This window comes from Ooceraea biroi, chromosome 5 (assembly GCF_003672135.1).
Source record: "Ooceraea biroi isolate clonal line C1 chromosome 5, Obir_v5.4, whole genome shotgun sequence".
In the NCBI taxonomy this organism is placed as follows: domain Eukaryota; kingdom Metazoa; phylum Arthropoda; class Insecta; order Hymenoptera; family Formicidae; genus Ooceraea; species Ooceraea biroi.
Genome location: NC_039510.1, coordinates 5,301,188 through 5,323,045, shown reverse-complemented (window position 1 = coordinate 5,323,045; position 21,858 = coordinate 5,301,188). Strand labels below are relative to the sequence as shown.

General features: G+C 48.8%; 1 protein-coding gene across 1 annotated transcript; it reads right to left on the bottom strand.

The window, feature by feature from the left end:
* Positions 1 to 3,451: 3,451 nt before the first annotated feature.
* LOC105287583 (mediator of RNA polymerase II transcription subunit 12) lies at positions 3,452 to 20,059 on the bottom strand. Its single transcript, XM_011353208.3, has 2 exons — positions 19,991 to 20,059; positions 3,452 to 9,899 (listed from the first exon to the last, which is right to left on the bottom strand). The coding sequence occupies exons 1-2, from the start codon at positions 20,006 to 20,008 to the stop codon at positions 8,229 to 8,231; spliced, it is 1,689 nt and encodes a 562-aa protein (XP_011351510.1). The 5' UTR covers positions 20,009 to 20,059; the 3' UTR covers positions 3,452 to 8,228.
* Between the last annotated feature and the right edge of the window lie 1,799 nt (positions 20,060 to 21,858).

The following is a 21,858-nucleotide window of genomic DNA, read 5'->3' as shown; positions in this document are numbered from 1 at the left end:
CACGCGAAGAAGTTTGGCTTCACGGGGACAAGTGAAAGCCACGTGGGAGTTGACGGCCGAGCAAAAACAGTGGAGTAGCAATGAAAGAGAGAGAGAGAGAGAGAAAGGGAGGGGGGAGGGAAAGAGGGAAAGAGAGGGGCGGAGAGGAATAGAAGGAGAGAGAGAGACTGTAAAATCTGTAACAATAGTTCCCATAGTGTGCAACACGGGTATTGTGGTATTCGCTCCACTCTAGGCAGACACTCCCACAGGACAATTATTACATCATGCAATTTCCTCCGAGGTTTCGTATCCACTTTTTTGATGCCACCTTGATATGCCGCGTGTTCGCGGACGTATCGGCTGTCTATCTCTCGACTCCTCGTCACACGTTTCCTCCGCGAAGGATTGTTGTCTCAATCGGAGACTAACGACTTCTCTCTCTTCCGAAGGCCCGCAAGCGAGCACTCGCAACATTGTCGATGGACCCCATTGAAATCTAACTAATAAAATCTACCGGATATCCGGAAAAAGTCCGCGGGATGCATCGGGAGACGCCCGCGCTTTCTCTTGCTTGCTGATTGCTCAGCACTCACGGAGTCGATCCCTTTGTATTTTTGCATTTGGCGAAATTGATGGATTGATCGAATTCTAAATTCTGTTATTAATCTTATTTCGTTGATGAAGAATTTTTCGACAAACTTGGAAATGTTAAAAAGGATATTTTTATGAAATTATCGCAATCACGATTCAATTATAACAATTAAAAATCATCGACAATATAGTTAAGACAATAAAGTTAAATCTTCAAGTAAAGCACATTTGAGATCGAACGAAAAATTAGATCTCGTTATCTATTTACGCTCGTGAGGCTTAATTCACCAAAACCCAGTTATTCCTGACGTTATGTAACACTAATTAGGTCTCCCGGTTAAAGTTTCCGCCAGGGAAACGTCGGCTCTTAGTATCTACATTAGAAACAGCAGTTAATGTACTTTTGTTTTGTTGTCTAAGTATCAGTTTGTTAGGATTGCAAATTTAGAGAGCACTTTTACTCCCCCAAATTGTGACATGCATTTGTAGTTTCCGTCGATTGCTTAATTACTTAATATCTAATTTCTCTATATGGCCGGACAACCTGACATTTGCGTGATCAGTTTTTTCGGAAGTAGTAGGCGAGTACGGAGTTAATTGTAACGCAATCACCGGTTGCACATTACGTCGGTTGTATCTCGAGTGACGCGCCCACTTCGTTACTTGCGAGAGCTCTCGCATTATACTTGCGAAAATCACAGGTTCGTGCTCTGTTTTCGGCGGCCAACAATGCCGAAAATCCACGGAAACCGTGCCGCTCCTTATTACCGTAATGCGTTGTTTGGGCGCGTCGAAATCTACGACTATCATGCAGCTTGCGAAACAACACGTCTTAATTGAGCAATTCGCAAGTGTTTGAAGAGTACGCGAGATGAATATCAAAACATAAATTAGTAAACTGTAGCAAATAAAAATAAAATTCTTAAAAAAATTGAGTCTTAAAAATGAGTGATTATTTTTTGTCTTGAATTTTTTGAAATTTTTGAATTTTTGAAAATGAATATATTTAAGATAGTGCACGCTTATGTAAAATTTTCTAAATGTTGCAATTCCAGACACCACCGTTCGCATTTCTAAGGAAATTACAGTATGATATCAGCAAAAGAATATGCGGCTATTCTGGGAACCGATTTTTATTGATGTCTTTATGTTCCGCGATGCACGGATCGAGTCCTTTTATTATTTATAGACTCATTATCCAGCTATAACAGTGTAGTATTAGATCATCGCAAAATGCTTTTCCCATCCTAAATACATATTTTATCATCTGTAATGAACTAGTTCTTACGTGCAGGTATGACTCGTTCATAGTGTAGTGCGACGCCTCGATTATGCCGCCTTTCCTACAGCTCTGCGCAGCGTGACAAAGTGCGTCAGGAACTACACTACATTTTCAACGCAAAAAGATATTAATCTTTTCCTGCACAATTTACTACCGACATCGAATGATGAAGGAAATATTTCTGTGGGAGAAAAGAAAATTTATGTGAAGGAAAGGAATTCACAACCTCGCAAAATAATATATGAAAATAACAGTATCAAAAGATGAATAATGAAAGGATATGCAAGATATTTTCTTTTTTTAATGCAAAATTGATTGATCACAATTCTCTCACAAAGAGCGTAATGCATGTGTGATCCACATGTGGAACGTGTATATTTGCGCGTGCTTATTGGATTTTGGTTTATTATTGATATCTTTTTAATTGACGTAATTTTTTGGTATTATCTTTTTTTTAGGAAAACAGATAAAATAATTAAATAATTAAACCCGGCGCGTGTACTCGGCATCTTTTTTTTTCTTTCCTTGGATTATACGTACGCATGACATGAATGTGGATCTGACACGTGCTTCTGGCACAGCTCCAACCACTCAATTACATTATCATTTCCGTGAGGGATCTCGTATTGTTCGCGTCTTTCCGCGAGCAACATTCTTGGCATACAATGAAAGCGAAGCTTCACCGCGAAATTATTGTAATTGGATTACCTCAGAGAATTACGCGGCAATTGTCATCTCAGTGTACCGGGTGCTTCTTTCGCTAGCACTAGTATCGGGTACGTAGCGCATCTAAGTAACATAAACGTCGTTAAATTATGTCAATTCGCGTATTTATATTTGCCACGCGTAAGTAGCAAGAACCGAATGGCTGTCGGCATCCTGCTGACATTTATCGCGCAAGATTGAGGATGTTGCGCATGAACGCGTCATCCTATGATTCGCGTCTTGACATCCTGCTTGATTGATGAACCACGTTAACACTCGCTAATGAGTGCCATTATCTGGCCATTACGCGTTTTATATGTGGGACAAATTTTGAGAATATTTTAACCAATTATGAAAAATACCTAACGTTAGTATCTATCTTTTTATTTCTCTTTTGTATTTAAATGTGTAGCTTTTCTTTAACTACTCGGGAAGCTCTCGAGAGAATCTCGTATAAAACAACGACGTACTTATTTAATCTCAAAACGTGTAATCTGAGATTTTATTGCGGTACATTTTTGCCGTTACTAATGCATCGTTTGCTCAACGGGTAAAATATTGCTCTCGTAGCGATTACACGGCAGCGATGATGATTATGAATTCTCACAGTAGACAGAGATCACGGAGATATGCGGTCGTTTGTTAAACGATAGTAGCAATTGTCCCGCTCATCTTCCACCGGTAAAATGGAGAGCGCGTTTAGAAAGCAGCGGTGAAACTTTCGCTAACAATCCGTGGTTTACGTTAACCGCAGAACGACAAATAAACCGTGACCTGCAATATCACGGTCCACTGCGACCGAGTTCAAGGTTGCACGCTTACAAGTTGGCACAGATCTCAGAAAGCTTGAATTCATCAGGAATAAGGGAAGAGCATTCAAAACAATCCGTTCTCGTTATCAAACCTTTATTTATTTCCACCTATTTGCATATCGATACATTTACAAAAGTGGCGAAACGTACATTGCAATTCCAGGCGAAATGTTCTTCTGGACGTTCTTCCGTTGCGCATATTTTGTAACAGGGAGTTCCACGGCTACACGAGTCGATAGAACTGATAGAATGATAGATAGAACATGATCTTGTCGACGTATAAATCATTGATACAATTTACTCTCGCGATTGTATCCGCGCTCGCGCACTCGTCTCAAAAATTAGATAATACACTTGGCAGCGGGCAGTCTCGCGTGTATAAAGCCGTTCGGCGTGGTTTGATTTAATATACTTCGCTCGACTCTTTCATTTTCGATGACTTTCACCGGGGCGCTTGCAAACCACTTTTACCGCAAAATGGAATCTGCGCGCGCATAATGTATATCTCTGTTTATTGAGGCATCGGCTTGACAGTGCTTGAGAACGAACGTTCATTATACATGTATATATTCGAATAGTAAAAACTCTTTTAGACTTATTATTAACGACGTTACGAAAGCGTGCAAATCCTGCGTTCGAAATGCTGCGTCGTCGAAACTGACATTTCATTAAGATTACCTTTCAGGCGAGACTAACGTCTTGCACGGTCATTATGCATATCGACGTTGATTTGATAATGGTGACGATAGTACAGTCCGATGAGATGTGAGATTTATTTAACCTTTTCAGGAAACAATTCCCTTTCTTAAAATGCGCAGCAGGAAGACAAGTCGAATCAAACGCGAGGCGCGAAATAATGGAAGCATCCGCGAGAACGTCGGAAAGTAGCAATTAAAGTCGCTGCTTTGACGAATAGAGGCCCGAACGTCTCCTCCTCAAATCGATTATCATTGCATCAAATCGCAAGATATAATCTCACAATAATCTAGCTCGGATTTACGAGCACTAAATGCGCATGATCGCCCGCGGTTTCATGACGGTGATTTCATGACGGCACGTGATTCATAATCGGAGCGGAGAAAACGCCGCAGGTGGATAAACGCGTAGTTCGTACATACTCTCGTGATGTAACGACGTTCACGTGTAATCGCGCATGCGGCCTTTCCTACTTTCCTAATTTCTTCCTCGAGCGGAAGCGTTGTCCACTCGCTCGGTTCCGCGGCACGAAATGGAGAACGGATCGGACGTCAGTCAGTCAACATTTCATCTCACGAGAATTGCACGTTTAAATGTCCAGCAACTCTGAAAACCACGAAGGATCCGCTTCCTGAACGAATCGTGCGAGATAAAATTTTTCGCGTGCGAGCAAAGTACTTTCATTCAATGAGAAGTGAAAAGCTCGGTTGAAAGGAGAAGCTAATCTTTGAGTATCTATGAAAAAACTCTTTTGAAATCAAGAAGGAAAAGACCATTGACGCTTAAGTATTTATCTCTTTTCATTAAACTGTCCGTTGCGGTTGTTATTCATGAGAATTCGCTTATAACTTGTAATTTTCTTATATCTTATATGAGTTTTTAATTTGATAATGACTCATTGTCGATGCGGCGTTAGATTGATTGTTAAATAATTATACGCGTTTAACTATGAGATAGTAAACAGGCGTGTCTTCGGTTTCCTCGTGTAACATTAAGATATAAGTCGCACGGTTCATGGTACACCGTCGTTCCGCAATCGACGATTTATGGAGGAACGCGGAAGCGGAGTCGGTCACATTTGTCGCGAGTATCCGCCACGGTTGTGATTTTATGAAAACGAGCGCTCGACACGCCTGAGTTTCTATTCGTGCGTGCTGATATTTCGGGCCCACGGTGCGTGTCTCAACGAGCGAAAGTGGATGAATGATACTTGGGAATCGGGGTAAATGAAGTGACGGCGCAGCAGATTTCCGCAGTGACATTTTTCTTTCGAGTACTCTTACAAATATAATATAAAAAAGAAAAAAAAGGAAAAACAACTGACGTAACGTGAAGACTCTTCTCCACGAGGATCTATTCGCAGTTATCGTGCGTATAGGTTGCTAAGTAGCCGCTATATGCATTAACGCTAACAAATATTATTTACAATAATGAGTAGGCAATCGTTGCTTTCAGCCGGTCACAGCTACGGCGTGATCGCGATTAAATCATGGGGGTTGTCGATCGAGGCATCCCTTGCCGATGTGCAAGCGCCTCCTTCGGAAACGCGCAAGTGTTTGCAGATTCAGCCGCCGAATCGCGATTTGGGATACGTTTGCGAGTACGGATCGTAATGGAGCTAGATAATAATATTAATAAGATAATAATAATATTAATCGAAGGTTCAGCACGACGTCTTTCAGTCACAAATACCAGAGGCCAGAGCGAAGCGTTACGTCAAGCATCAAGCAGAATTGATGGCTCTTGATAATCGCAAATTGAATTACGCAAATTGGATTCATCTTCCAATGGATCCAACATCAATCCATTCCGTTGAATAGAAAGATTGATTTTCGAACGTGCGCAATTCATGACCGAACGATACGTGCCTGAGTCTTACGTCCACGTAAGAATAATTAACGACTGCGAACGTCGCGGTAAGAGCTCACGATTCTCGTCGGCGTGCGCGGCCCGCTGCCGTTTCCCGGATTTGATATACGTTTCCGCGGGACGCATTGGTCTCGAATCGATTCTCACACTTGTGACAGAGAATGCAAATAGAAAGTCGACGGCGGCGGCTCAGGCGCGAATAGAATGTTGTCCCTACGCGAACCAGACCACGCCAATAAGAGCGTATTGTGGTTTCCTCGACGATCGGGCTCGCGCGGTGAACCCTGCTCGCGGCAGGCTTGCAAAATTCCACGTTGCAAAAGGCCGAGCACACTTCCTAGCGACGTTCGCGGTATCGGACATCGGAATCGTTAGCCGCCGGTCGAGACGCGAACGGCACGCGGTTCGAGTAACGTAACAACACGTCAAATCTGGAAACTCCGATTCGCGATCACACGCGCGAGAGAGTATGTACCGTGTCGCGGAACATCAGATCGTCCTGAGATACTCCTATCGCGACGTTATGTCATTCCGCGACGAAGACTTGCACGACAATCTAAAACAAAACTGAACAGATTGAAAAAATTCTGAATTATGATTTTGATTAAAACAAATAATGATCAAATGATAAAATCTAAGTAATGTACAATATTGATGTAATTATGTAATCAATGCCTCTTGTAGCACTTTCCTCTCGTGATTAATCTTGGAATTTTGCACGAGACCGTATGAATCGAACGCAAAGGAATGAATAATGTTTTCCTTTCGGAATGCACTTCTGATGTATGACACGATAGCGTGGCGCGCAACAACATTGCCTCGACATTGCGCGGTCGATCGAAAGTATCTGGAAACGCGGACGGATCCGATCCTAATTATTCCCTTCCGTTTGATCGCGTTTCACTGAGCCTTTCATGCGACTCGATTCTGCACCGCGGATCGATGTTTTGTAATCGAGCGCTCGAACGTTATTACGCGGCTTGGGCTTATATAGGATCCCGTGCATAAAAGGTCCGCGTCGACGAGCGTTCCGTTAACGTCGCGGAACCTCCTTTGTACGTTAGTACGGTGTTGGGGACCGGTGCGAGAAATTGCCACGGTAATACATCGTACGCGTGCGTGAGTATTGCGTCAGGTCGTTGGCTTTCACTCTCTAACGTGCCTCGTAAACCTACACTTGGCTACACGTGTATACGAAAGAGAAAGAGAGAGATACTAGGCTGGAAAGAAATGCTCTCGGCCTGAGAAACGAGAGAAACGCCCGTTCGCCGTTAACGCGATGCGCGAATCAATCAAATTTCGCCGCTGCGAACGCGAACCGAAACGATTTACGGTCACCGTCTCATTTGAATTGATCTTTTCTTGCTCGTACAAACGAAAGAATAATCGCGACGAGATTGTCCGAATGAGAAATCGCGAATTTCAGATATACAAACGAAGATCTAATTTTGGAACTTCTCCTATTTTTCATTCACTGCCAACATCCGCGTAATCACACGCGCGATTCCTTCATCCAATATCACCTACGTGATATTAATTAATTCTTTCAATTATTCAACGAATCGTTCTCTGATCTCATCGCCATTAACGCATCATATTGTCGTTCGCTGATCGGGCGGAAGTAGCGCAAAAAATGCTTCGAGACGCTCGTTGGACGGAAACGCGAACGGATATGACACGCTAATGTCGTGTATGCTTGTCGAGACACGAAAGCATTACCGAGAGAACAGGCTGATACGAAGAATCCCACGTTTGCAGCGAGAGACGAGAATTGCGGAAGGATTCGCGAACGATCCACACGCGATCGGCGGTTTTACGCGATCGATGCGACGATCAATGACAACGAATATCCGCGGCATGCATCGCAATGTTAGAAATCCCTATGCCGCATCTGTGTTCGCGGGCGAAGAGCGCGGATTATGCCAAATATATATCGCGCACATGTTCCCCACGCATCAAGACGCTCGTGTGTGTCTGTGTATGTGTGTATTGCGTGTGTACGTGTGTGCCATTCGCTCTCGGCAATATACTTCATACATATCCCAGCGCGCGTGTCGCGCGTCTCTACGATAATATACATGTAGACTATATATATATGTATATAAAATGCATATACTTATATATAATACCCTCCATACGCGCGCGGAACGTTTTACGTTCTACCAGCGCGAGATCCCACGGCGACTTGGCCCGCGGGGGCAGAGGGCGAGGGCGATTCGAGGAGGATTCGGGGGGGTGGATGGTGGGGTGTTGTTAAACGGCGCGATCGAGGAGGATCGTCGACGACCGCGTCAATAATTGGCGCCGCTACCGCGGAGAAACTGATCGATCTGACCTACTGAGAGGGACGAGCTGCTGGCGGAGCCCTTCAAGGGCGCTGCCACGTAATAGAACGCCTGGGGTTCCCTCTGCGACTCGAGCAACTGGAGCCTGTGCGGATGTTGCTGCTGCTGCTGTTGCTGGCGGCGTTGTTGTTGCGCGTACAGCTGCTGGGATTGCTGCAACAGCTGCGCCTGCTGCTTCCTGTAGAGGACTTCCTGGGGTTGGGCGACGGTCGGGGCGGGCGCCGACTGGGCCGGCTTGTAGACCGGGCTTGGCCGCTGGACCTGATGCTGCTGTAGCTGCTGCAACTGCTGCAGACCGAGCTGCAGGGACTGGGGCTGGGCTACGAACGGTTGGAGTTTGTGACTGAGGCTGAAGTCACCCACGGTTTGGGGCAGTGTCTGATAAAGCTGGGTATTGTACTGACCGGTCGCGGGATCGTACACGAGCTCCGACTGGTAGATGGGCTCGGCGGCGGCGGCTGCGGCAGGCTTGACTCTTGGGGCGGTTTGGGACGCTTGGTGGATCTGATGGGGCCTCGCGGAGGTAACGGGGGGCGCGGCGGACACGTGCGAGCCGACTGTGTTCACGTAACGCTCAAGCTCGGCGGCGAAGTCGAGATGAGGGGTGCTAGCGGCGGCGGTCGTCGTACGCAGATGTGGCGACGCTGTGGGGTGGGTCTGGGCGTAGATGAGACCGCCTGGGCGCTCGGTGCTACTCGGGGATACATATTGCGCAGCCACTTGGGCGACGTGGGGTCGTGGGGTGATCGCGACCGACTGGGGCCTGGGGTGGCGAGTGACCGGTCGTCGAGTGGTCGTCTCGAGGGGTTGATAGACATTTGAGGCAATCGTGGGCTGACCGCGCAGAACGGGCGACGCGGTGGTCTGATATTGGGGGGTCGAGGCTAGCCTATAGAGGGATGGACTGGGTGACGCCGTCGAGGACTCGTAAATGGCGGTGGACGGCGTGACCTGCACCAGGGTCGTCGGTCTTCTGAAAGCGGTGGGTCGCAGTTGCGGTTTCAGGTCGTCCTCGGTCAGCTCCTGGCTCGCATCATCGTCCTGAAGTTGATACTCCGTCTGGAAGATCGTGGTGGGTGCTCGCGTGGTGGATGGCTGATACGAGGGTCGCACCGGAATCGGTCGAGGCACCGGCCTCACAGCGGGGTAATTCGCCGGCCCAGGGACTTCCTCTTCATCCTTGTTGTCCGACAGATCGTCCTCGTCTTTAGGCGCGTTGGGGTCGCATGGATTACCCGACACGTACGTGAACTCTCTCTTGTTACCGTCCGGATCGATGTAACCGTACTTGCCACGCACAACGCAGTCGGTGCCGCGAGTCTCCTCCTTGAAGGAACCGTCGGCCGCCTCGTAGCCGAAGGTGAAGGACCCGTCATCGTTGACCTTGTTGTAGTTCCTGATCGTCTGCACCGGTGGCGGCTTGGACCCGTGCAGCGTGTCCTTCGATCGTGGCGATGGCAAAGCGCGAGTGCGCGGTTGGTAAACCGCCACGCTGTCGAAGTCGTCCTCGGCGGCTTGGTTGTCCTCCGCCTCGTAGTACACTTGAGGTTCCGTCACTCGGGGCCGGATCTGCACCCGCCGCGCGTTTGTTAGGGCGAGCAGACACGCCGGGATTACCTGGGAACAAAGAGGAACTTGTATTACGACAAACGCGACCAGGACGTGATGCGTGGCACGATAATTAGCGCGTTGACGTTACGCGTGATGCGCATGGAAGAAAGCCCGGTTCGCACTCTCGCGCCAAGTCGAAATTTCGGAAAGTTTTGCAAGGTGAAAACGGGAAGCGAGACCGGGCATTTTCGGTGGAAATCGAAAGGAATTTGTGTGAACTCCACACGAATGCTGTGAGAAAGTATCGCAGTAGTCTGAGAAGTCTGCGAACTGAGAAATTTCTCCTGCAAAGGCCATTCTGATCTTGCAGGGTATCATTATCAGTTTTATCTTTCGGGAACATGCTTAAACGTTTCCACTTATATTTAATCAACATAAATCACTCTTAATGTGATTCGTTGCGGGAAAGTAAGTTTACAAGGTACTACGTTTAATAAAAGAACACCAAAATTCTATATCGATGAGCATTCGTGCGCAACGAGGAACAACGGAACAAGTAGTGCTTTATCAGCATCTGAACGTGTGAACGAATGAACGTGTTAAGCTACAGTGCGATGCAAACTCTCAAGCCATCATGGAAACGCGTGAGCTCGTATCGAGTGTCAGCTGCAACGCACAATTATTCCGGGAGATGACGTAACGCGGTGAAAAGCATTTTCTCGTATAATCGTGAAACTGAATCGCGTTTTACACCGAGTGCCTTCGGTCCTTATTAATCGCGCGCTTTATTTGCATTTCAAATGCCCATCAGCAGTAACTTTGGTAGTCTCCTTCGCAATATATAAAGAAGAAAGCGCCCACGTGCTCTTCGACGTTGTTCCTTCGCGTTCGGACTTTCGAAAAGTCCGTCGCGGAAGCGATCAAAATCGGCGATAAGGGGCCTCGTGCAAAAAGCAGGACGTATGTTTATTGAGCAGCATTTGCGGCCGCAACGATTCTCCCTTTCTCCTAACGGCCTCCGGGGCCTCACTTACTAGACGAGGCGTGGTGCACCGTGGTCGATTGCTCCCAACCGGGTATCTCGGGGGGGACCCGAATGTGTCGGTGCGCCTCTCACTGTACATACGATCGACCGGCAACCAGCCGCAACCGTTGATTGCGGAGCCCTACCTCGGCGTCACGATTTTCCTCCAACCCGGACCAGATGGAGGAGAGTCATTAGCCAGTACACGCTTTCAGTGATCCGGACAGTTGCGAGCGAGAGCGCGCGCGTTCCCTGGACGACGATAATGACGACGTTGCGAGTCTCCACGTCTCGTTCGGGGCCCTGAGCCGCGCGCGCGCGCCGATAATCGGCGAATCGGCTCACCCCGCCGACGATCGAAGACCTTTCCAATTTTCAGGGAGCGCTTCGGAGCGGGCGGCTAACGCAGACGATTTCGTTTGACCACAATCGTTTGGCCGGTTGGATAATCGCGCGGTTTACCCCGATCCTCGACAACGATCGACAAGCGTTCGGAAATCTACCCGGAAATCCATTTAAGCCGCGCCGAAACGACTCGCGCGAACCGCTCGCTCCGGGCGGTTGCAAATCTGTAAATGGTAGTGTTCGCTTTCCGACAGTGACGAGGTCCAGCGATTCGCGAGAGGGTTCTGCGTATCCAAGTACCCTTTCCTTCGCGATCGCCTCGTGAAAGGTGACGAAAACCGGAAAGCAGAGCGAAATTCCGCTGCTGGAGGCTAATTCTCGCTCTTGGTGTCTCGGTTTCTGAGATATTACCATTTTACGGTCGCGATCGCGAGTCCTGGCTCGGGGCGATCGGAACTCCGAGCGGCGACTTTCGCATACGAAATGCTCGGCGTCGATGCTTACGACACCCGCTGTCCATTTATCATGTACGCGCCGAATTCGGCCGGGCGGTGGATTTCGTCAGCGAGGGCAGCGCGTGCGTCGCGAAGAAAGGCATCGGCACTCATTTTATTATCACGGTGTCCGGCGGCGTGTGGAAATTAATCAGCGCACGCTCAGGAGAGCACGCCGCAGCATACCGTATCATTCGAAAGTCTCGGGAGACGACGTGCCTTCCAGCCTCAAGGACGACGACGGATCGTGTGCCAATGCGCGATCGTCGAATGTATCCCCCGCGTCGTCGTCGGCGAAGTCGAGCGATCGATCTTATCGGCATTCGACCGGCGTGCGCGAAATCGTTTCACGGAGCGAACGGGCCTATCGCAGCGGGATCTAACGACTACTTGGTATCCGTCCAAAGAGCCGTTGTTCTCCACGCTGTCCTCCGTAAATGGTCGCTGACGCGCAAAGGCGCGGATCGTTTCACTCGCGAAGATCCAAACTCGTCCGCGGCGGGCGTTATTCATGTTGAGCGTTAATTAAAGGCGGTCAGAGATAGTTAATCCGAAACGGCCGCGAACGCGAAAGGCTCTCATTAATTTCTCGCGTGTCGTCGCGCGGGCTCGTAAATTAGACTCGCGGGTAAATTAGATTCCCGATTCTTTCGAGCGACGGTACCACGGTATACCAAAGAATAATGGAGCCAGAGATAATGGAGTTTCTCTTTTCTTTTCTCCCCTGCCGTGTCTATCTTTTATATTGTATTCGTAGAAGCGGTAAGCGCGTTTCCTGTGGGTCGTCGCTAGGTGTGGTTACCAACGCCTGCCTTTTGTGCTCGCGCGCGTTTTGCTCTCGGCTCGGTTCAAGGAGATCCAGAAGCGGCCGGCCGCTTCGACAACGACGGCGAAACGCGCGCCGAGTTACGACGCTCTGGATCTGAATCTCCTTCTCTCTCACGGTAGGCACGCCGACCGCGCGCGCCAGCCTCGCCCCGTATTCGGGTCAGCCGAGTAGTAGAAATTACGTAACACGTGTGCGCCGGGGCGGTTCCCACCGCGAGCCAGCTTACCGGAAGTCGGGACCACGTTTTGTCAGTAAGGACGCGCGGTCAGCCTCGCGAGGAAAGCGCGTGAGCGTGCGAGATGTAATACATACGGCAATCATGATCGAGAGCCGCGGAGAATATCGAGGGACTTAAATAGTTATCCAGCTAAATAACGAGATCGCACGATAAGAGAAATCCTTCATCGTATTATATACATACGTGCATGCGCCGGAGAGTAAAATAACGTGTAATTTAAACCCCCAGCTAACTCGAGAACGATTACCGTATATCCCGGCGCTTTAATTAAACGCACGTACATTGTTACTTTTACCCGTACAAAATTAGACATTATAGCGACCGAGATATAGATTGCGCGTTCTTTCCTCACACCTCGCGCGAACGGAATTAAATTTGATTTGATCCGCGAGAATAATAGCCGACGGTTAATCCGCTCAGGAATCCCGAAGTTCTCGCAACGAGGAGTTACGCGAGCGGTGATCCAGATGCGATCTGCAAACGCGGGCACCGCCTTTTACGACGTCGCCGATCGGGTGTGCCACCCCGCTGCTCGTTGCTCGCGTTTAACGAATGCCCGCGAGACGCCACGAGCAGCGGCATTCCGCTCGCTCGAACGCGAGCGATAAAGAATTTAACCGCGCATGCCGCTCGCGCGCGAGCGTTCACCGATCCGCGAAACTCGCTCTCTCCACGCTCCATCTTCTGCTTCCTCCTATTAATCGTAAGCGTACATACGTATACGCGATGCAGATCCGGTTTCGTGCCTGGAAACCAGACTGACTGAGAAACCTAACTGGAAGACCAACCACCGGCGGCCGACCGGGCCACCGCGACCATTTCGCGTGCGGCGATTTCGCTCGCGCCTCTCGCGATAAAGCCACCGTGCCGATCGTTACCATCGCGGTCACTTAATTTCACGCGGAGTGCAGCTTGACGGCAGGAAACGATTAATAAGCGATACTACCACTTTGCTCGAGCGCGACTCGTGGGCTTTTCGAGAGGATGAAAGAGCTCGGCACCGCCGTGTGGGACCGGTCGCAACCGAGCCAATCACCGGATCCGCGATTAGCGCGGCGATCTCGTAACGCGCTCTCGTACGGGGAGAGAGACGGAGGGCACGACACACACGGTATCGTTGAAGGGAAACGTTCGCCGCTGGGTTTCACGATAGCGAAACCGACCGATCGAGTTCTAATGGGCAAACGTAACGGTAAAAGCGTGCTCGCGTTGGCGTCGTCGAGCGGGATAGCAAGTGGTACCTTTCACGGTGAAGGTGACGCGTCGGTTCCGCGCGAGAAAAAGATCAACGCGTGATCGACGGCGACCGGTTGCATTTGAGCAACCGCGTAATCCGTCACGAATGCACGCAACACGTACACGAACGAATACGTGTTCGTTTTTACGTGACGTAGATCCGACGCGGCCAGAAAAACGAGAAAACGCTCCTCGCTCCTGCGGCGTTTCAGGAAGTCGCAGCAGGAAGTAGCTGGAACAATTCGGCTGCGACTTTCCTCGCTCGGATTTGTTCCGGAAGAGGGAGGCGCGTACGTCACTCGTTCCTGATTAACTGGACTTGCGCGTCACGATCGGTAATTAGCGTGAATCGGAAATTAGCGCCGTAATGCGTCTCGAACTCTCGACGTAGTTAATTAATTGCACGCGCGCGAGCAACAGGAAGAGAGCGCACCACCCGCGCGGCTTATTTCATTTCGAGTAAGCGTAATGACGTAACTACGTTCGACGGGATGCATGGGAACGCGTCGTGAATCCTCTCTGTCCGCTCGATTATTTATCGATGAGTATGAATAAACAGCACGCGGAAAGTAATACACTCGGAGCGGAATGCCGTTTCCGGCAGCCGCACTGGCGGATTGCGGAACGTGTAAAAAAAGCGAGAATGCTGATTCAGGCGCGAGATGATCGAGAGGCAAACGCGATACGATCTGCGTCGGGATCGTTTGGTCGCTACGATTAAAATCAATTAAAGCGCGCGTCGACGCGACCTCAAAAGCCCAAGAGCGCCGCTCGAGGAACCGATCGATGGAACGGTCGAGATGAGAAATTGCGATCTTCCAGCGATGCGTAATAACCGCGAACGGTGGAGCTCAATGATTTAACCTTGCAGATTTCTTCTCGCATATCTGGGAATCGAGGCGTCGTCGTCACGTTCGATCAGACTTTGAGAAGAAACGATACGGTAAACGATCGGTGAGCGAGCGATGCGGGGAAGGAAGGGCCGCCACGGTTGAAATCAACCGTGTCACGAGAATCGAGCGTTAACGCGAGTGAATAACGTCGGCAAGGATAGGCGAATGACGAAAGGCAAGACCCAAATAATCCATCGCGTCTGTAATTATACGGTGACGTAATGCCGATCGACGCAATCCAATCGAGATCGTCAGCGGAGGAGGTGGATCAAAGATTGCATCCCAAGGTCCTGCGCAATTTTTACGCGATGGATTAATGGGATCGAACGCGCGCGCAACACGCACACAGCACGCACGAGGGAACGCTCCAGGGAAAACGCGAACGAGCGTTCGGCACAATAATGGGAAGTTACGAGACCGTTTTTTTACGAGACGCACATCCCGCTTCAACAAAGAACACGGAGCGATACGTTAATTCTCGCCGCTGCTGTCGAAATGTCTAAGTAAGATTTTGAGAGATAAACGGGACGCGTTTCCGAAACTTGTTCGCATCTCTTGCGTGCAGAAAGCACGACGTGTAGATCTCGGTGTGATAACGGGCGTGCAATAATAAGTACGCGGACGACGTGAAGCGCTCACATTTATCACGAGCGAAAGTCACACGTGAGGCATCACGATTACGTGAATGCGGCCTCGTCAAGAACGACGCATCATAAAGATTCTACGAAAAATCGGTCTGACAACCTCATTTTCCCGGGGGACGTACGTTTCCCGAGTCTACAGTCTACGGAGAGCAGACTTTCTCACGAGAAAGATCGACTCCAGGATCGAACCGCGGCGCGGATGAAGACAAACATTCTTCGCTGCACGGAGAAGTTCTCCTCTCCTCGCGTAATGTCCTCGCGGGCGGTGCATCCGCCGGAAACGAGAACAAGGTGAAGGGGATGCAGGAGAGCCGGATGTAAACGCGGTACGCCCGCCATAAGCTCGCATCATAAACGAGGCCGTAAAGCCGCGATTGTTCGCGATTGTTCGCGTCTCTCGTAAGATCAGGACAGATATCTGAAAGTGCGACTCGCTTCAAAGTCGACGCTCGGAAAGCGACGCTTGCAGGCTCGTACGTTATTTAAACGCGGGACGCGTTCTGCGAGCTCATGACTCATTTGGTATGGGTGTCGTGGCCGCGCGTTGGCATGCCGCTCATGGGGTCCGGCGTGCCCTTGTCGTTTTAGCAGCGCGATGATCACACTGACCGATCTGCCGGATCTATTCGCGCTCCTATTTGCGTCCCGCGTTCGCTCTCACTTTCTTCCGGCTGATCGAGGAAACCGATTCGCGTTTGCGGGCAGTCAGCCTTCGCGCGCCCGCTCGCGCCGCTGGCTTTCGTTTTTCAGCCCGTCGTTAGAATGTCACTCGGTCAGCGTACGCCGGCTACGTGCTTTTTCGGGTCGCCACGCGGGAAAGTCGAAAGCAGATTAATAAGCAATCTGCCGTACTCCAATTTCCCCCGTGCTTCGCAACTTCGTTTTACACTGCGCGGTCCCTTGATCGATTTGCAGCTGACTATTCGAGCTCGACAGGAGTGTTGAAGCGCGAACGGTTCTCGAATTACGGCCAGTGGAAAGTCGACGGTTCTTTTTTTTTCTCTCCGAATTAAGTCTTCCTCGTCATACACAGATCGAGTTATCCCTCAATTAATTCCAGCCGGAGTTTCTTTGAAACAGAATCTTGATCGAAAGGATAATTACGGACGCGTCTAATATTGAACGTGTCATTGATATTTAGTATCGAGAACCACGCGAGGAATAGCGTTTAGATTTACCCGACGATCGTATCAATCTAACCGTCTCATTATTATAATTGAGGGTTTCACTTTTATCGCCAGACGCGAATTCAACTTCGTCGTTGCACGTGCGGCAACGAAGGCACGCGCGTAACGGTTTCTCCGATATTTCTAAACCATCCCTCTTAGTACACCTCGCAGCTCTGTGTGGCGAATGCTAATGCGTTTGCTCGGCCGCGTTTGCGTGCATCCACAATACCGGGCGTAATTATAACACCACCGACGGCGCGGGGCGTTTCGAAAGGAACGACCGTTCGGCGTCGTTCTAGAAGGATCGGCATGCCCTTAATTTATGGATTTGCTCGCGCGCGTGTTGCGATATATTCTCGCTCTCACATTTTCTTCTGAACTGGCCGCCTAATGGGACCACGGGAGCGGCGTCGCGGCCGCGCGTAAAAACGCTGAACTCCGCTTCAGAATGCTAATTAGCGTGCCGGATAGTTGCGTCGATATTTCGCGCTCAAACCTCACAGTTGTTCTTTGGAAAAAAAATAGAAAAAAACAAGGGTAAGATGCAAAAATTATATCGTGCAGCGAGAAATAGTACGAGCTTTCGCCAAAATTGCACTTGTCTCAGGTCGAGCCAGCTGATGTTGGATGAGCCGACGTAATTAAGGAGCACGCGACAATCGGTTTCCTGTTGCGTAACGTAATGTTACGGGAAAAAACGGTCATACTTCACGACTCTGGATAGCTCCGCGTGTTGAAGCGGCATGAAATGACGCTTTTAAGGCGCGTGCCGAAGAATCGCGAATGGACGAAGCCTCTCCGGTTCTCAAATCGTTTATCGCCGAGGAATCGCCGCGGAAAGCGAATGTTTGCTCCTATTAGTTTCGCTTTCGCAATTCGTCGTTGCGAGGTTTCTCTACCGTTGCTGTCATCGTCGTCGTCGTGATCGTCACCGTTATCGTTATCGTCAGCGAATTCCTACCGGGCACACCCAGTTGATAATCTCGAAGACAATCATCAGGAACGGTCGCATCATTTTTTTCGTTTTCTTTTCGCAAGTGTTCTCGCGTGCGCGTCGTCGTCGTCGTTTGCGCTCGAGCGACTTTGATCGGCTGGAAGCCAGCGGAAAAAGCGATCTCGTCGAGCATTTCGATCCCTGAAGCAGACAAGCTGCGTCATTGGAAACCGAGGTTTCCATCGTGGTTTCTCGCGACTCGCGAGGAAGAGCGTGTTTCTCGCGTCGAGACATCTTTCTACCTTCGATGTCGACGGTTACTCATCGCCGAGCTTTCAATCGGTCCACACTATCGACGACAGGATGTTGATTCGTGTGTCGCCGCGGAAAGTCCCGCGAAAAGTTCCGCGAAAACGAACGTTCCATATTTGCAATCGGTGAAAGTGCCACTGATCGAGCCGCACCGAGCGCTCAGGTACGCCGATTTCTTGGTATCAGCTTGAGGCATTTCGACGAGACGCACGCACGTCTCGAGTTATTCCGGATCATTTTCCACTTGCGACGAGTGTCGCAGACCGTTTTTCTCGTCGTTCTTCCGGAGCGACAACGGTGCCGGGGAGAAACGAGCGCGACACAAAGACAGCTTGTGAATTAATAAGCGTCTAATTGTCGCGTTTTTACTCTCAAGCCCGCGCGAGGGGAAACGGGAGAGATTCGGAGAAATCGCGGCGAGTTGAACGTATCCGCGGGACAAACATTTCTTTGCACGATTCGCGAATTACGCTTGATGCTAGTGGCAAGTACATAGCATCGAGTGAAATCGACGATTATTAAACGCTCCCGCGTGTACTCGGTTGAAGTCAAGATTATTTACGAACGCGTAAGGGAACGCGGCTGACAATTAATAATTGTGCGAGCCCGTAATCAACGTGATCTAGTCGAGCCTGTGTTCGAATCTTCCCAGCCGACAATTGTCGATCGTATAAAATACCGTCAATCTTCCCAGTGAGAACTTGAACAACCAACAACGGAAGAGACGCGTCGACGGCGAGAGGATCGGCAACTCGGGGTCGAAAGTAGCCGCGAACAGGGTGAATCACGACGCGCTTAATGACTTGACTGCAACAGCAACGCACGCGAAACGTAATGGACAGAGCTTTCACTATCGATCAATGGAGCATCATGGAACCCGTAACGATCACGTTTGAAAACCGAACACAACTTGGTCGCGACACGACGATGCCGCCATGAGAGAAATGGAGGTCCGTAACGAGCGAGCCTGCGGGGCACTCTTTGCGGAGGTTTCGCTGCGAATCCGATTCCCATTCAACAAAGGATCGCGTTGCCCAACTGCCCGGTTGCGGATTCATTAAGGTGCGAACTGGTGTCAACGGCTGTCTGCATCGCGTACATTTAATTCACGACCGGTCGCGGGAAAATTGCAATTCCGAGGCCGACACTTTCCATGACGTGCTGCCTTTTGCACAAGCTAACGTTAAAACGGAGGGTGGTTTCCCACGAGGGAAATTGTCGTGATTGTATTTAGAGCACACTGGCTAGGCGGACGTGATTCACTTTCCGTTAATGACGCGTCGTCTATGAATTTATGAAGCGCCTTCGCACGCGAATTGCAACAATGAACGAGGTAGATCTTATCGGAGTACCGACTTTCTTGCGTTAACGACGTTTAATTTGATGCGGGTCACGGGATAATGAGCCGTTTTTGATACGATGCCAAGGCACAATACGCAATTAACGTTTTAACGTAAAAGGTATGGGCGCCGTCTGCAGACTTGATAGAGTATAATGAATATATTGTAATATAATTTTTATAGCGATTTTAAAATTATTTATTATCTATACAAATATAAATACCGATTAACTAATTACTATACTAATTAGATAATATCTCGATATATTAATATTGCAAGATAAAATTAATTAAAAACAAAAGGTACACGCGATAAGATCTACGTAATCTTAGTATCAAAAAATAAAAATTATCAATACAATATCCTTGCAGAAGAGAAAAATTGATTAAAAAAATCTCGTGAATATTAATGTAAATATAATCTCGTAAATGATCAATAAATTATTCCCTACAAAAAGTAGAATTTATTTCGCGCCTATATCTTACAAATTTAACGTTTCATCACATTACGAGCATTTTACGAACGTCAGAAAGAAATGGGGCACACCGAGTCGCAAATCACAGTCCAAACGTCGAAATTCCAGTGGACGTTCGCGTTCTAGACGAGACCAAATCGACCAGAGAAACGGGAATGTATCCAGAAAAATTCATTCACCCGTTCAACAAACAGTATAACCCGAACAGTATATCTCGCACGTACCAGCAATATAATCCTCATGGTGCACGCGTCGCTGACGTGAGGAGAGGGGGGTGATACCACTTGTCGGGGAACGGTCCTCCGTGAGTTTCACTGAGAGAGTGCAGCCGTATAGTATCCCGCTCGGTCCTTTATAACCTACACGAAGGCTTTTGCCTATAGTGGGGGCCCGACGTCGGATAGTAACGTCGTCCTCTTCGGGTACCGCGACACCCGCGAATTAGATCCCGGCCAGGGGGCTCTTCTGTGGCGGAGGGGACGGCGATCCCTCCGTTGGCGAACTACCACTGCCGAAATTCCTCGTGATTACGTGCACACACGTTGGTGATGCTCGGACACGTAGATGTGGAGGAAGGAGACACATCGATCTCTCAAAGGGGGATACAAGGAGTCGGACCGAGCAGCAGGGTCGTGAGAACCGCGTCTACGCGCGCGAGCGCTCGCGCGCGCACACACGGGCAGCGGCTCCGCGCCGCATTGTGCCCCGTGTCAAATTAGATTGTCAGCGGGTATCGCAGGGTACGAAAGGTGGAAAGGAGACTTTGATACACGACGGTAAATGATACCCCCGCAAGAAGAGGGCCCGGGACCAACCTGCTCCCCCCCCCCCTCCCACCCGTGAATGTGATTAGAGCGCTGGCGTTTTTAATTATCGATCAGCGATCGATGAACCGATCTGTTACACGGATGTATAACGTATACCTCTGCTGTGAGCGTTTTGCCGTAAATGATCACGCCGATGATCACGGATATGATTAAGAGCCGACAGTTCGACTTTTCGGCGGCGCGAGATCCGCGAGAGCGCCGACCGACTTTTCGCGCGATCGGATTCCGAGTAAAACTGGAATTGAAAGTCGGAATTGAAAGTTGGGATTGTATTATCATACAACGGACTTGAAGTCTTTCTCTCTCGCTGTTAATGGTATTCGACTTCCCCGTTCGTCTCTCGCGAGCCGGCAAAATGATTATCAATTCAAAGCCGCCGGTTCCACCTTGCCTAATTATAAACGGAGTGCGTGCAAACTACGTGCATTGTGTGAGCGCGTACGGTGGATTGGTATGATAGTTTAGATCGGGCGATAGAGGCCAGATCGAGCAGGGTCGTGAGAAAAATCTGCACACGTGGGCGGATGTATTCGACATACACTCGTGACTGATATACGTACCGTTGAGGCCGTTTAATACCTTTTTCTTTTGCTACACAATTGCATTTTGATCTTAATATTAATCAAGATACAATATGCTTCACAGTGCTGAGGAATTCTAATGCAAAATGTGTTCATTTTCTAGATAGACGTGATTGGAAACGTCGGTTTCGTATCGTATCGTATTATAAAATAAATGCCTGAGGAAATATCTTTTATATGAGCGAATATAAAATAAAGGAAATTAATATAATATAAAGCGAAGAAAATTTACTCGTTAATTTAAATACTGCTTAAAATATATAATCAGTATAAATTAATACATAAATTAGACTTTAGAAATCTACTACTTTTCGCACTAATGTAATTTACGTATTCCTCTGATAAACCGAATGTAAGTTTATACCGTACAATCGTAGTTATATTTTTTCTCAGACTTTTTTTCCCATATTTTTTCCCATGGAAACGAATATTCTTCGATCTAATATGCTATATCCATTAATGGCGAATAAATCGAAAGTCTATCTTCTTATGCTGAAACATTGATGGGAATCCCCGCGGAAAAATGATACATTGTGGCTCTCACTGAACACCTTTATCTTCATGCAATTGAACGAAATAGGAGCGGTACAATTTGCAGTAACGAGATCGCTGGTTTCGCAGGAACAATGTTGGAGCGCTAATCCATCGGATCGCAAGTATTATTCGCCGAGTACACGCGCTCGC